The sequence below is a fragment of the Populus nigra genome, chromosome 3, assembly GCF_951802175.1.
Source record: "Populus nigra chromosome 3, ddPopNigr1.1, whole genome shotgun sequence".
Taxonomy (NCBI): Eukaryota; Viridiplantae; Streptophyta; class Magnoliopsida; order Malpighiales; family Salicaceae; genus Populus; species Populus nigra.
In genome coordinates, this window is record NC_084854.1 from 12,269,447 (window position 1) to 12,285,984 (window position 16,538).

General features: G+C 30.7%; 1 protein-coding gene across 2 annotated transcripts; it reads left to right on the top strand.

The window, feature by feature from the left end:
* The first annotated feature begins 7,486 nt into the window (after positions 1-7,486).
* Positions 7,487-11,086, top strand: LOC133690371 (auxin-responsive protein IAA27-like). Of its 2 annotated transcripts, none has more exons than XM_062110646.1 (5): positions 7,487-8,178; positions 9,089-9,318; positions 9,957-10,131; positions 10,382-10,443; positions 10,784-11,086. In XM_062110646.1, the coding sequence occupies exons 1-5, from the start codon at positions 7,724-7,726 to the stop codon at positions 10,819-10,821; spliced, it is 960 nt and encodes a 319-aa protein (XP_061966630.1). In that variant the 5' UTR covers positions 7,487-7,723; the 3' UTR covers positions 10,822-11,086. The 2 variants fall into 2 exon arrangements, with proteins under 2 accessions (XP_061966630.1, XP_061966631.1); XM_062110647.1 differs by having other exon boundaries at positions 7,492-8,178; positions 9,990-10,131.
* Positions 11,087-16,538: the final 5,452 nt, after the last annotated feature.

The window sequence follows — 16,538 nt, forward strand, 5'->3', positions numbered from 1 at the left end:
CATCAACAAGTGAAGCAACAGAACAACAAATCTCAAAAGATTTTCTCCAATGGAGAAAGGAAGATTGTCTCTTACGTGGATGAATCATCGAGACACTTACAGAAGAAACCTTGGGTCTAGTTATTAGTCTTGATTCATCTCAATCAGTTTGGAATGCTTTGAAAGAAGCATATGCCCAAGACTCCCAAGAACGAGAATTTACTCTCCGACAACAACTCATATACCTCAAAAAGGAACCAAGTCAATCCTTAGCAGAACACTTGAGAAAATTCAAAAGTATATGTGACAGCTTAGCAGCCATAGGCAACCCTATACTTGACAAAACAAAAGTTTACTCTTACTTGCAAATCTTGGCCCAAAATATGAATATTTCACAACCACAATGCTTAAACCTCCAATGTCATCCTACTCATGAATTGTATCACTCTTACAGGGCTTTGAACAGCGAAATTCATGGATTGAAGCATCACATTCTCCATCTTACGCGTTCTATGGACAACACAACCACAGACAGCAGCAACACAATCATAATAATCGCAGTCCTCACAACCATCAATTCACATCAAAAGGCAGAGGATTTCATGCTACAAACAATAGTTTTCAATATTCTACTTTTGCAGGTAATAACTCAGGCTCACAACCATCATCCCAAAGGAATAACAATCATGTTTCTTGACCACCACCACTTGGTACACGACGTATGACACTTATAGAGAGAGAGGTATATAAGAATGAATATTGTCAGCTCTGTGGCAGGCAAGGCCATATAGCCAAAATTTGTTGGAGTCTACCAGAACAATCAAGCAATGATGAACTTCCTCAAGCACTTGCAGCTCTTACAATGGACACCACAATCGCTGATACTAAATGGACTACTGACACTGGTGCTTTGAATCACGTGACTGCAAGCTCAAGTATACTTTCTAATCTAAAAAAATATATTGGTTTTGATTCTGTATTAATTGGTGATGGTTCTCCCTTAACGATTGATGCAATTAGGGACACCTTAGTTTCTAATGGTAAGAATGAAATGATGCTACGTGATGTCTTATTAGTCCCACAATTAACAAGGAACTTACTCTCCATTAGTCAATTAACACGACAATACCCCTTGAATTGTGAATTTAGTGATGAGCTATTTTATGTTAAAGAACAAGTAACAGGGCGCATCCTACTAATGGGCCAGCGTAAAGGAGACCTTTATGTTTTATCCAAGATGAAGGACGTAAATTTCTCCAACAGGCAAAACTCAGGAACCAAGGAGTTATGGCACCAACATCTTGCACACCCGCAAAACTTTGCCATCAAGATTTTGCACACAAAGAAGTTAATTGATGTTAATTCGAATAAAAGAGTTGATACTCTTTGTGAAAGTTGTCAATTGGGCAAACTTAGCAAGTTACCATTTAATTCATCTAGTTCTGTTAGTACTGATATTATTGAAAGAATTCATTGTGACATTTAGGATCGGCCCCTGTTTTATCTCTTGGCAAATTTCAATTATATGCATGCTTTGTTGATGATTATTCTCATTATATGTGGATAATTCCTCTTCGTGCTAAATCTGAATTTTTTGATGTTTATTTGGCATTTGAGCATTATGTGTAGCGATAGTTTAACAAAAAAATCAAAATTTTCCATACTGATGGTGGAGGAGAGTTTGTAAATAAAAGACTTGAATCTCATTTTCGGTAATAAGGAATCATTCATCATCTCTCATGTCCGTATACTCCCGAACAGACAGGGATTGTTGAACATCGCCATCACACTATTACAGAACTTGGGATGACTATGATTTTTCATAGCGGTGTGCCTAAGTTTCTATAGGTTGAGGCTTTTGCTACAACAATATTTTTAATTAATTGTTTGCCCTCTTCTTCACTAGCATTTGATACTTCTTACTCTCGCTTATATGGTTCTCACCCAAACTACTCTACTTTACGTGTGTTTGGATCTCGATGTTATCCATATACATGGGATACGAAGAGAAATAAATTTGATGCTAAACTGTTCCTTGTATTTTTGTAGGTTACAGTAACCAACATAAAGGGTATCGTTGTCTTGATTTGAAAACACATAGGATGTTTTTTTCGAGACATATGGTGTTTGATGAAAATCATTTCCCTTGTAAGAAGAAAGAGAATCCATCTTCTTCACACACTAGCTCCACTAAATCCTTCGATATTTTTCATTCTTACCTACAGTGATAAACACTGTTCCACCAGTAGATGCACCTTCATGCAATCCTTTGCATGAATCTTCAACTCCACCCGTTCCAGTGGTCGAAAATGTTCCATCTGATTCCCCTTCTGATCATGACCACTCTCTTGCACCTTAACAACCGACTGTCACAGACTCTGCACCATATGATGATACTTCCATCTATTCTCCTTTAATGCAACACCTCCATCTCCTACAGCTAACATAATACCTGACACAGGTAGTTCCTCACCCATTTATTCTCCTTTAAATTCTGACTCTCCTCTACATTTTGAACAAGTATGGCCGACACCTCATCCTATGGTCATTAGAGCTCAATGTGGCATACACAAACCAAATTCACGTTATGCCTTAGTTCTTGAATGTGGTGATATTCCTGAAGAACCACATAATGTCAAAATGGCTTTACAACATGATGGTTGGGAACGCGTCATGCTTAAGGAACTTGATGCACTACGTCAAAATCAAGCATGGACCTTAGTACCTAGAGAACCTTATATGAATATGGTGGGTGTTTAAAGCTAAATTGACTACTAATGGTACCCTTGATAGGCTAAAAGCCAGGTTAGTCGCAAAAGGGTATCATCAAGTTGATGTCGTCGACTATACAAAAACCTTTTCTCCAGTTATCAAACCAGGTACCATTCGTTTAGTTCTTAGTTTGGCCTTAGTTCACCAATGGGACATAAGACAGCTCAATGTCAAAAATGTCTTTCTCCATGGTTTTATAAGTGAAGATAGTTTTATGGAACAACCCCCTAGTATGCACGATTCACTCTTTCACTCTCATGTCTGTAAACTTCGAAAAGCTCTTTACGATCTTAAATAAGCACCACGAGCTTGGTTTGATCGTTTCAACTCTTTTTTGCTTGCACATGGTTTCTCTTGTAGTTTGGTTGATCCATCACTTTTTATCCTACACTCATCACTTGGTACACTAATTTTACAACTCTATGTTGATGACATGTTATTGATAGGATCCAATTCACGGTTAGTTGATGATTTAATTCAACTCTTACACTTTGAATTTGCAATGAAAGACCTTGGCCCCATACACCATTTCTTTAGGATTGAAATTCAGCGGCGTAACAATTCCTTACATCTTTCTCAGGCTCACTATGCTTATTCAATTCTAGATAAAGCACAAATGCTTGATTGCAAGCCCATGAACATGCCAATGGAGTCTAAAACTAAAGGTCTTCATGATGACACACCTTATTTAGATCCTTCTTTTTATTGTAGCATTGTCGGTGTCGTACAATATTTGACCCATATAAGACCTGACCTTTCCTTTTGTGTCAATTATGTTTCTCAATTTCTACAATCCCCATCTCTTGCTAGTATGAAAATGGTTTGTTGTATTTTAAGATATATCAAAGGCTCATCCATTTTGGTTTACATTTAACTGGTGATACTACACTTGATCTTTGTGGTTTCTCTTATGCAGATTGGGCAGGTTGTCCAACTACTCAAAGATCCACAACTGCCTTTTGTACATTCTTGGAGCGGAATATTATATCATGGTGTGCCAAGAAACAACCAACCATTTCTCAATCAAGCACCGAGGGCGAGTATCGTGCTATGGCCAACACTTCTGCAAAATTAACTTGGCTTACTTTTCTCTTACGTGATCTTCGTGTTCCTCAATCACAACCGCCGATTCTATTTTGCAACAACTTAGTGCATTACATATGACTATTAATTCTTTTTTTCATGCTCGAAGTAAGCACATTGAATTAGACTACTATTTTGTTCGTGAAAGGGTCTCAATGGGTCTTCTTGTTACTCGCCATGTTTCTTCTACTCTACAGATTGCGGATATCTTTACTAAACCCCTCTGTAAAGCTGCCTTACACCACTTCCATAACAAACTCTGCCTTCAGCCTTGGCATAGTTTGAGAGAGGGTATTAAACATAATCCACCCACTAATAACCATCTTGAGTCTACAGCATGGAGTGACAAGGCAGTTAACCAAGATATGGTTGTTTTTCTAGAAATAGAAGAATCATGAAGAGTAATTCAAGAGTCTTGTTGAATCCAATAACTACATAATAGGGAAATCAATCCAGCAATCTACTCCATCAATTTACTCCTGTAAAATAGCTATGTAACAGCACTGAGATAGAAATTACAACCTGTACAAATTTACTACTTTATTTGTAACTTTTCTTCTGAATATTTCTCTTAGGTTGTAAAGTCTATATATATAAAGTCTATATATATAAATATATATTAGTAATCAAGAATTCTTTTCTCACGCTTTGCATGAGAAGCTTTCTCACAAATATTCTCTTTTATATTTTTCTTTAAATAGTTTATATTTTTTTTCATTGGACTTTATATATAATTGTATTTCAAATTTTGTTTTTATAAAAGCTAAAATAACTTACTTTTTCATTCATGAAGACTTGTTTTTCATTCCATTTCAAAACAATTTTAACCAAACATTTATTTTTAAAAACTCACAACTAAAACTATTTTTAAAACTATTACTATAAAAACTATCACAATATCAAATATATGCTAATAATTTTTCCATCACTAGTTGGTTTATTTGGTAGGAAAATAGTTGACTTTTGAATAAGCGTTACAAGATGAGCAAGTAAATTATAAAGTCTCTTTTGATTTGCAAAATAAATTAATAGTCCTTCTAGTTTTAAAAATTAATTAATTAGTCAATTGACCAATATTGACCATACTTAATTTAAAATTACTTTATTTGTCTGTGTATCTTCTTTTCTCATGGAGTTTAATTTAATTTATCTTTTAAAAATAAAATGATATGAAATGAAAAAAAAGTCTAATCAATTAGTTTTCTCTTAGAACTAGGGAACTATTTAATTTTTTTTGCTAATTCAAAGAGATTAATTTATAAGGTAGTCTAAGATGAGCTAGTAGTCTTTATAGTAAATTTATAGAAAATATAAGTCAGTCCTTTTGTGCAATGTTCTAGTGTTTTTCCTATCTTCACGAGTATTGTAGATCTAGAAGTTTTTGTCACATTTTGAAACTTGATTGGGATATAATTTAATTAACTATGGTTAGAATTTGCGATAAAATTTAGAGAAAAAAATCAAGCTATAAAACAATTGAAAACTCTGTGTTCAATCTCAAAATTGAGTGGACAAGTCTTTCTTGGACCATCTATTTTCCCTTTTATTTTTTTATAGTCCTTATAACTTTTAAAAATTTAATTTTAATCCAAAAATTTATTTTATTTATTTTCAAACCATGAGTTTGAGGAATAACAAAGAAAATCACTAAAAAATAATAAAAAAAGTAGCCGGTTTACCACGTTTTAATTATACAAATGGTCAACAAGTTGTTAATGAGAGTTTTATTAAGGTGATTTTAAACTTTTATCTTGTTAGACAAAGAGTGTGTTTATTTTTTAAAGTTTTTGTATTTGTAGTTTGAAAAACATAAGTTTTAAAAAATTATGGTTAGTTGTGGTTAGTTGGATTTAGATACGTGTTTGGTAAAAATTATAGTTAAAGTTTATGTGTAACAAAAAACATGTATAAAATATTTTAAATTTTTACAAAACTCAGTTAAAAAAACATGTAAAAAATGTTTCACAAAAATTGCGTTTCAAACTTAATTTTTTAATGAGCCCCATAACATAAAACGCAGTTTTGTGTGCTGCCAAAACACCTTGTTGCGTTTGTTTCACCGCAAACACAAAAGCTAGCAGAAAACAAACCAACCAAAGTAAATCAAGGTCAAACACATCAAAATAATAATTTTTTATTTTTTAAAAATTATTTTTAACATCAATATATCAAAATGATCTAAAAACATAAAAAAATATTAATTTAAAATAAAAAAAAATAATTTTTTTTTAAAACACAAAGTAAAACACACCCATCCATACCGATTACTTTAAGGCATTCAATTATTGCAAAAGAACGACATCTCCGGCGCCAAATCCCAACAAGAGGAAGGGAAAAAAAATAAAGAAATAAAAAACCTAGCACATTTTCCGGGAAAACCAAGCATGTGTCCAGCACCCAAACAACTACACAACATAAAACATACCCAAAAAAAAAAAAAAACACAATGCAGGGTCAGTTCCCTTTCAACCCCACATAATCAAACAAACAAAAAGTTTCAGAAAAGAAAAAACCTATCTCCTTTTAGTTTCCCTAAACTGCCGATTTTTCATGGCAGATCCGTTTTTTCTTTTTTCTTTTTTTCACCAGTGTCTCTTGTCAGCTTTTTCTAAATTCCTTAACTCTCTTTGGTAGTATTTTTTTCAAAATATGGACGAGGTCTTTTCTTTTGGTTTTTCAGGATTCGAACAACAAAAGGTCCAAAAATCTTCTACGAAATAATTATATATTTATTTCTTCTCCTGCAGTGTTTTTCTTTTGCTGTCATTCACCAGAGCTTCAAAATCCGAGACATTTTGGCTATTTTCGAAAACGTGACCCCTTGGTCCATCATTTTCTGTGATTCCATTCCTGGCGTATATTAGCATTCAAGCACACGTCAGATTGTTCCTGGCGCGCGTTAGCGCTATCTGGGATTAAATAATAAAGTCACTTGAAAAGGGGCATGCACCGGAAAGTCTGCCGGGTGACTTTTTGTGACCTGTCGGAGACAAAAGGTTTTAATAAAATATGTTGCCAAAATAAATAAATATGTAAATAGCCAAAAAGTCCACAAGGAATCAAACACTAAATTTTCAATATTTGCATTCCCAAACAAAATAATTATTATAATTGATTATCAAGCATTTTAAAGAAAAATATCATTAAACTGTAAGAAAAAAGATATCATTACAAATGTGTTATGGATATATGATGTTGTTAGTAATTTGATTATATTGTTTTAGGATAATTTATTAAAGATTCTACAAAAATATCATAAGGGATGGGATGCGTGGTATTATGAGATTCAAATCCTAAACCATCTTATGCACATGATTGGTTATTTAAGAGTTAATATGTGAACCTACTAAAAAAATAAGATAGACATTTTAAGGAAAAAACAACATGTATTTATGAGATTTACATTATCTAGTTGATTAAAAAAAATAATTATTGGTATTTTTTTATTAATATAAGTATTTGGATCAATTTACATACACCTCAATTAATTTAATAAATTCTAAAATTAATAATCATATTTACCTTCAATAGCATGATATCTTTCCAATTCTTTCATTATTCTAGGTGGAGGCAAAATTATGATTGGCTTCGCTAATCAGCTCACAAGAAGACGAGGAGGATATATAATGTAGTTTTAATCTACTCGTTTTTATTTACACTTACACGTTTCGATACATGGGAGTGAGTCCATATATTCATTTTCCCTACTGTGCTTCATGAATTAAATTAAACCAAACTCCATCTCTTCTTCTAGACTGTACATTTCTTAATATTCCATCCATCACTCAAAAGGAAAAAAGAAAAAAATCTATCCTTTCTCTATCTTTTTTGCCTTTCTTCTTCTTGAAAACCAGTGCATGCTTTTGTTTTGAGCGAGCTTTGCTTTTTGATGTCTATGCCCTTAGAGCATGATTACATAGGCATATCATCTGAGGTTTCTTCAATGGAAAATACCTCTGGTACTGATACAATAAACATCTCTACCACTGCTTCTAAAGGTCTTAACTTGAAAGCTACTGAGTTAAGACTCGGGTTACCCGGGTCCGACTCACCAGAGAGAGGTAATGAGAACCAACAACTTGGTTTTTCCTTAAACAACAACAACAATAGCAAAGACAAGAGCTTTGTGTCTGGGGCTAGGAGGGGTTTCTCTGTTGCCATTCATGGTGGCTCTGCTAACTGGGTTTTCTCTGGGAATGCCGGATCTGACCCGAATTTTTCTCTTCGAGGTGCTAATTCTGGAAAAGAAGGGTTCCCTCACTCATCGAAGCCTGTTGTGCAGGAGAACAAGAGTCAGGTTGACGGTGCTAACACCAATGGCCATGGGGCTGCTCCTGCTTCTAAGTAACTCTCTCCTCTCTTTTTTATTTTTACCAGCTGTTTTTTTACCTGTTCTCCTCCTTTGTCTTGCTAGATTTTTGGTGTTTTATATTATGTTTTGGTGGCTTTTAGCTAGTGTTTTAGTTGCTGGGATAATTTTGTACGAAGAAAAATTGAAACTTTGTCGCGGATGCTTTTTTTTTTGTGCCCATTTCTTTGTTGGGTATTGTTGGATTGTTGTTGTTGTTAATAAAAGTATTAGTACTAATTATCAAAGGTTAATTTATTTTTGGAAGACTGTTAAGTGGTTTAGTTGGAGTTCCTGCTTGCTGATTTCTAATTAATGTGATATTTTTGAACTATTGATCCAAAAAAATATACAAAAGAATTGAAGTATTAGTAATGGTTTCTTTATGACTCTCTTCTTGGAGCTTGTGGGTTTCATCTTTGATTTGGATTTTATTTTCGTTGCTATTGCCAGATGTTGTGCATTTTCATGCTCTTTTTTCTATTTGGTTGATTCAAAGCGTGCGGTTTGTTTATGTATTGACTAGTCGAATTGTGCTGCAATATCTTGCTTTCTTTATGCCTTTATCTGCTGCATGTGTTGTAGTTTTCCAAGTGCCATAATTGTTTTTCTTCTCTAGTTTGTGTGTTCTAGTCTCAGAGCATAGACTCGATTGAAAAAGGGTTAGAGAAGTGCTTTATATGTATGTATATATGCACACAGACACTTCGACTTTTACAAGCAGGATTTTATTGATTTGATATTCTCTCTATGCTTATTGAATTTTTTAGCTTAAAGGTTAAAGTTAATTTTTTTTTATTGAATTTTCAACCTTTAAGGTTGAAGTTAATTATTATTTTTTTTCTCCTCTCCCCCATGAAAGAGGACCAAAGCAAAGCCTGGTTTTCTCATGTCTTGCGTGTGCAGGGCACAAGTTGTGGGATGGCCACCAATTCGCTCATTTCGAAAGAATACAATGGCTTCTCATCTTTCAAAGAATGATGATGGAGCAGAAGTCAAGTCAGGATCAGGGTGTTTGTATGTCAAGGTCAGTATGGATGGCGCCCCTTATCTGAGGAAAGTTGATCTGAAAACATTTGGCAGCTACATGGAACTCTCTTCGGCACTAGAAAAGATGTTTAGCTGCTTTACAATAGGTAACTCTCTCTATACCATGCCCATGTCAGCATATTTTCAACTTACAATCTCCATTTGTTTCTCTTTTCCCTACTCATAATAACTTAATGATTTAAGTAGTTTTAGTGATGCCTGAGATATGATAAAGCTGTAAAGAACATTTACTTTTCAATTGAAAAAAGATATTGATTCTCTTGCGCTTGAAAGTGGGCAAGTTAATGAGTGAACTCTGAAAATTTAAGCTATCTAATTGGAAGAATAACATGTAGATGTTATTCTAGAAATCTCTTTTCTAAATTATACAAAGGCAAAATGCTCATGAAAAACAAAATCGATCCATCTGGAGTTTTATGCAAAATGATATGATATCTCTTAATAAATGATATTTCTTAGTTTAAATATGGCAGTGGTATTCAAATTTTAATTAAAAAGTTAAATAGAGCAACTTAACTGTGAGATTTAACTTGGAAATGCTTCTTAGGAAATTAGTTTTCTAATCACAACAGGCAACACTTATGGTTCTTTTAGTCTTGCAGTAAATGACATCCAAGTATATGCATGCATGTCACAAAATGCAGCAGCCTTACATTGGTCTACAATCCTGCCATCCATGTTCTTTCTCTCCATGAAAAATTCCAATTGTGTGTTTTGACTGAAGGAAGTCGATTTTTGTTGATAATGGTTGGCACAGGCCAGTGTGGCTCTCATGTAGTTCCTGGCCAAGATGGGTTGAGTGAGAGTCGATTAATGGATCTCCTGCATGGTTCAGAATATGTTCTCACCTACGAAGACAAAGACAATGATTGGATGCTTGTTGGTGACGTGCCTTGGAAGTAAGTGTCATTCCCAACTCATAAATATTGCAGATATCAAATCAAAAGTGATGTACAGATTATTATCTGATAGGGCTTGGTTTTTTGAGTTCCCTCGCATTGTTGATTATTATATTTGGGAGCATTATTTAAATTAATGCAATGCCATTATACTATTTTTACTCACTTGTGAGATCATGAAGCGAAATGTAAGTTAAACATATTTTTACTGGGGAATCTCAGCAAGTTCTTCTAATCCTTGGTGTTGCAGGATGTTCACCGACTCTTGTAGAAGGCTGAGGATTATGAAGGGTTCAGAGGCAATTGGCCTTGGTATGTTCTATCACACAAAATGCGATGGACTGATTCCTCTTTTCGTAAATATTCTTCAAATGTTCTGATGCAATGACCTTGTAGCTTCCACTTCTTGTTTTGTTAATTACACTGGACAACTGGCTAGATGGGCGTTTACTCCATTGTTTAGCAATGAAATGCCCATCAGTTTTGCGATCATTTGATATTTCCAATCTTGATGATTGGAAGAGCAAGATTTCCCAATTGCCAGGAATTTGTAACCCACCCTCAACTTTTGTTATATGATAGAGTTGTTCTTTCTGTTGTTATAATTAGATATAGCCTTGCTTTTAAATGTTTACATAACTACTTCTTGCAGCCCCAAAAGCCATGGAGAAGTGCAAAAGTCGTAACTAGTATGATGTGCTCTCTAGATGGATCAAATCCTCTGTGCAAAAGATAATGCAGGTTGCTATATTCCATCGTTGAAAGCCTTCAACGGGTCTCAGATATCGGTCCCCTGTTTCTTATTTGCGGATGAATATCGTACCAAGATTTGTATAATAAATCTCTTGTAGGCTAGACACTATCAGGTTTTATAGGATTGTCCGCTCACTTGTATTCTGAATTCTGGATGATCTAGCTACAATATTCTGTATAAAATGGTCTGAGTGTTACAAAATCACAAGATCCTTGACACGTTTATGATCTCTAAACAACGGTACGAGCCATCATGATACTCGATTTTGAAAAAAAAAAAACCAGAGAAAAAGTTCAAGCACTTCTAGATGAAGACCCTGTTAGGCGAAAAAAAAAAGTATTTTTTTAAGAAGGCACTGTTTATGCAGCGTCTTTTTAACATATTTTGCTGCAAAGTTTTGCTAAATTCGATTTTGGTCCTTTTTGTTTGATAGTCTTGTTTTAGGTTCTTTAAGTTTGATACCTTTTCATTTTGATTTAAAATTTTATTTTGTTAATTTTTCGGTTTTTAGTTTCAAGATAGAGGAGAAAGTAGATGGTTGTTTAAATTATGGCGGCAGAACAAGCTGTTTGTAATATATTATTTGATGAGAAAAGTATATTGAGGTTGACAATGAATTCTTTCAACTTTATTGTGTTTTTTTGGTTAATTCAGAGTAGTTTTGGGATGATAAATTGATTTTTTCTTGAGGTCATGAAGATATTTATATTTTATGTTAAAATCGATTGAAAATTAATTGCCATAGAATGACATGTTTGTTTTTTAAAACCAAAAGGCTGGGCATGATCTGGCATTGCAGGTCTTTTTAGGCCAAGCGCTTGAATCTTTTTAACTTTGATTTTTCTTTTTTTATTTAAATTTAAATAGATTAATTAAAGATATGTGTGGAATGTTCTTCTTTAACATTGATTTTTCTTTTTTTATTTAAATTTGAATAAGTTAATTAAAGATATATGTGGAATGCTTGACCCGACATTTATTTAATTTTAGTTGAAATTAATTACAATAAGTTAATTGCAAATGTTTTTGTGATAGTGTATAATAAAATACCATTTAATTTACTTAAGTTTTGAATAAATTATAATTTTTTTCTAATATTAGCAGACATTTTGTTTTGTTGCCCATCCATACATCATTGTTTTCACTAAATCTTATTCAATCATCTTCTTAGCTTGTTTATTTTTATTATTATTTAATTATATAAATAATTATTTTTAAAAAGTAAGTTATTAAACTCTATTAAGTTTATAATATATGTTGTGAGATAAATATTTAATTTGTATTTATCTCTAAGTTTTCAATTTAGCATGTAGTTAGTATCAACAACTCTTCTCAGCATTTATTAGCATATATAATTATTGATTTATTTTATTACATATATTAGTTTTTCAATTCACAGTTAATTTTTTTATGTCAAGAATTATGTTGTAAACTCTAGCACATTTATTTTTTTAAATTAAAAAAACTTTTGATTCAACCTCTATTGAAGTGGTGGGTCAACTAATTAGTTAACAAAACGCTAAAAGGTCCCCTCGCAATTCATTGCGGACTCTCACAGTGATTTTTTTTTTTTTCATATTGGTTATCAAGCTTTTTCTCTCATCAATTGTATCTTTATATGGGTCAAATTGAAGGCAAATTATATTTATTTTAAAAAATAATCATTATATAATAATATAATAACTAGTATATTTGTTCGCGCTTTGCAAAGGATCAATAATAATTTTTTTCAAATGTAAAAGTGTTTAAGTTGGGTAACAAGCACGCAATATATTTGCACCACCATCATCTTCAAATAAAATATTTCTACAGTAGCACCACCATGAATAACGCATAGCAGAGTAGCGTTCAATACATCAACAACTAATTTCTTTCCCTTTAATCTTTTTCCTCTTTAATTTTTTTTTCATTTCTCTTATTTAATTTCTTTTTCCATATAGTAAAGAGAAAATACATTGATGAGATATTTTTTATATTGTACAAAAGTTGGGTGATGATAATTTTTTTTTTCATTTGAGAATGAGTTGAATTTCTTTATTATAACAAGTTTATTTTTGCGTTTAAAAAATACTTTAAAAAATTGATTTTTTTATTTTTTTAATTCATTTTAATATTTTTTGATGTTTTTCTATTATTTTTATGTGATGATATAAAAAATTAATTTTAACAAATAAAAAAATATTATCTGAATAAATATTTTAAAAAATAAACATTATGTAATAATATAATAACTAGCATATTAGCCCGCGCTTCGCAATGGGTCATTAACAATTTTTTTTCAAATATAAAAATACTTGAGTGGGGTTAAAAACATGAAATGTATTTACAGCACCATCATCTTCAAATAAAGTGTTTTCTAAAGTACCACATGAATAGCGCATAGCAAAGCAGTGCCCAATGCACCGACAACTAATTTCTTTCCCTTTATTTTTTTTTGTTTAAGATATTTTTAATTTTATTTTTTTTCCTCTTGAAATTTTTTTCCTTTCTCTTATTTAATTTTGTTTTTCATATTGTAAAGAGAAAATAAATTGAAGTGATTTTTTTTTTATATTGTATAAAAGTTGGGTTATGATAATTTTTTTCATTTGAGACTGGGTTGAATTTTCTTTTTAAAGCAAGTTTATTTTTTGTGTTTCAAAAATTTTTTAAAAACAATGAATTTTTTTAATTTTTCTTTAATTGAAATTAATAATTTTTTATTTTTTGTATTATTTTGATGTGATGATATAAAAAATCATTTTTCACAAATAAAAAATATTATCTAAATAAATTAAAAAAAAATATTTTAAAAAATAATTATTACGTTATAATATAATAACTAGCATATTACTCAGTGCTCTACTGCGGTTTAATAACAATTTTGTTTTTCAAATTTGAAAATGCTTGAATTGGATTAAAAGCACGGAATGTATTTGCACCACCACCGTCTTAAAATAAAGTATTTTTTACAATAGTATCATGAATAGCGCATAGCAGAACATCATCCAATATACTGACAACTAATTTCTTTCCCTTTAATTTTTTTTCTTTTAAGATATTTCTAATTTTAGTTTTTTTCCTCTTTAAATTTTTGTTCTTTTTTCTTTTTTAATTGTTTTTTCATACTGTAATGATAAAATTAATTGTTGGGACTTTTCTATATTATACAAAAGTTGGGTGATGATAATTTGTTTTTTCATTTGAGACTGGATTGAATTTTATTATTAAAGCATGTTTATTTTTGTGTTTCAAAAATGCTTTAAAAAAATTGAAATTTTTTAAATTTGAATTAATATTTTTTTTATCCTTTTGCATTATTTTCATGTGATGATATAAAAAATCAATTTTAAAAAATAAAAAAATTATCTTAGTATATTTTTTTGAATTGTTTTTTAAATAAGCATTACGTATTAATATAATAACTAGCATATTGACCCTCACTCCGCAGTCGGTAAATAACAATTTGTTTTTTCAAATGTAAAAATCTTTGAGTTGGGTTAAAAGCACGTAATGTATTTACACCATCACCATCTTCAAATGCTAGTTAAGATAGCGCATAGTAGAGCAATGCCCAATACACAGGCAACTAACTTCTTGCCCTTTAATTTTTTTTCCTTTGAAGATATTTTCAATTTTATTTTTTTCCTTTTTAATTTTTTTTCTTTTCTTTTAGTTAATTTCTTTTTCCATATTCTAAAGAGGAAATAAATTGATGAGACTTTTTCTATATTGTATAAAAGTTTGGTGATGATAATGTTTTTCATTTGAGGTTGGGTTGAATTTCTTTATTAAAACATGTTTGCTTTTTGCGTTTCAAAAATGCTTTAATTTTTTTTTGAAATTCTATTTATTTTTTTTAATTCATTTTTTTTATGTTTCTGTATTATTTTGATGTGATGATACAAAAAATCAATGTTAAAAAATATATGTCAATATATTTTTAAAAGCATTTTTTGAACAAATAATTATTACATAATAATATAATAACTAGCATATACAAAAAATCAATGTTAAAAAATATATGTCAATAATATTTTTTTCAAATATAAAAATGGTTGAGTTAGGTTAAAAGCACGGATTATATTTGCACCACCACCATCTTCAAATAAAGTATTTTCTACAATAGCACTGTGAATTGCGTATAGCCAAGCAATGCCCAATACACCAATAACTAATTTCTTTCCCTTCAAATTTTTTTCCTTTTAAGATATTTTTAATTTTATTTTTTTCCTCTTTATTTTTTTCTTTTATTGAATTTGTTTTTCATACTATAAAGACAAAATAAATTAAGGTGACTTTTTTTATATTATACAAAAGTTAGATTATGATAATTGTTTTTTATTTGAGGTTGGGTTGAATTTCCTTTTTAAAACATGTTTTTTTTTGCGTTTCAAAAATGCTTTTAAAAAAAATTGAAATATTTTTATTTTTTCTTCAATTCAAATTAATATTTTTTTATGTGATGAAATAAAAAATCAATTTTAAAAAATAAAAAATATTATCTGAATATATTTTTTAAAAAAAATATTTTAAAAAATAACAATTACGTAATAATATAACTAACATATTGGTATGCGCTTCGCAGGGGGTCAATAACAATTTTTTTTTGAAATGTGAAAAATACTTGAGTTGGATTAGAAACACGAGATGTATTTGCATCATCACCATCTTCAAATAAAGTATTTTCTATAGTAGCACCATGAATAGCGCATTGTAGAGTGACACCCAATACAACAACCAACTAATTTCTTTTCCTTTAATTTTTTTCCTTTTAAAATATTTCCATTTCTATTTGTTTCCTCTTTAAATTTTTTTTCCTTTTCTCTTATTTTTTTCCCCATAGTGTAAAGAGAAAATAAATTGATGAGACTTTTTTTATATTGTACAAAAGTTGGGTGATGATAATTGTTTTTCATTTGAGGTTGGGTTGAATCTCCTTATTAAAGCACGCTTGTTTTTCGCTTTTTAAAAATACTTTTAAAAAAGTTTTATTTTATTTTTTTCTTTACTTCAAATAAATATTTTGTGATGTTTTTGTATTATTTTAATGTGATGATATAAAAAATAGATTTTAAAAAATAATAAAAATATCATCTTAATATATATTTTTAAAAATATATTTTAAGAAATTTTCAATTTTTTTTTTAGGATATTGGGTTTAGCTCGATAATAAGATTCAATTGAGTTGGGCCTTGTTGCCCAGCAGAACCCAATAGAGTTGGGACTTGCTTCCCAGCGGGAGCTAATAATACAGTTTGGCCCTACTGCTAGCATGACCTAATCGAGTTAGGCCCTGCTGCTCAGCCGGATCTAATAGAGTTGGACCGAATGTTATTGGATCCATTTTACAGTTAGACCCAAGACATTTAATATATTCTCTATACTCTTCATATTTTTTTACATTTTAAAAAAAATTGTTATTAACCCCTTATTCAACGTGAGCAATTATGCTAGTTATATTCTAAATCATGTTCCTAAGCAACATGACAAGATTTTAATTCAATCAATGTTTTTCCATATTATTTCATATTATTTTAATGAACCTAAAATCTCATATATAAAGTAATTAATATATTTGAGTTATATTAATCACCTTTTCTTTTAGGTGGAGTTATAATAATTATCAATTATTTATAATTATAACTTACAAGTTATTTCATTTAATAAAATG

Coding starts and splice junctions, on each gene's coding strand:
- LOC133690371 (XM_062110646.1), top strand. CDS start 7,724: ATGTCTATGCCCTTAGAGCATGATTACATAGGCATATCATCTGAGGTT. Junction 8,179..9,088: donor GGGGCTGCTCCTGCTTCTAA/GTAACTCTCTCC, acceptor TTGCGTGTGCAG/GGCACAAGTTGTGGGATGGC. Junction 10,444..10,783: donor TTCAGAGGCAATTGGCCTTG/GTATGTTCTATC, acceptor TACTTCTTGCAG/CCCCAAAAGCCATGGAGAAG.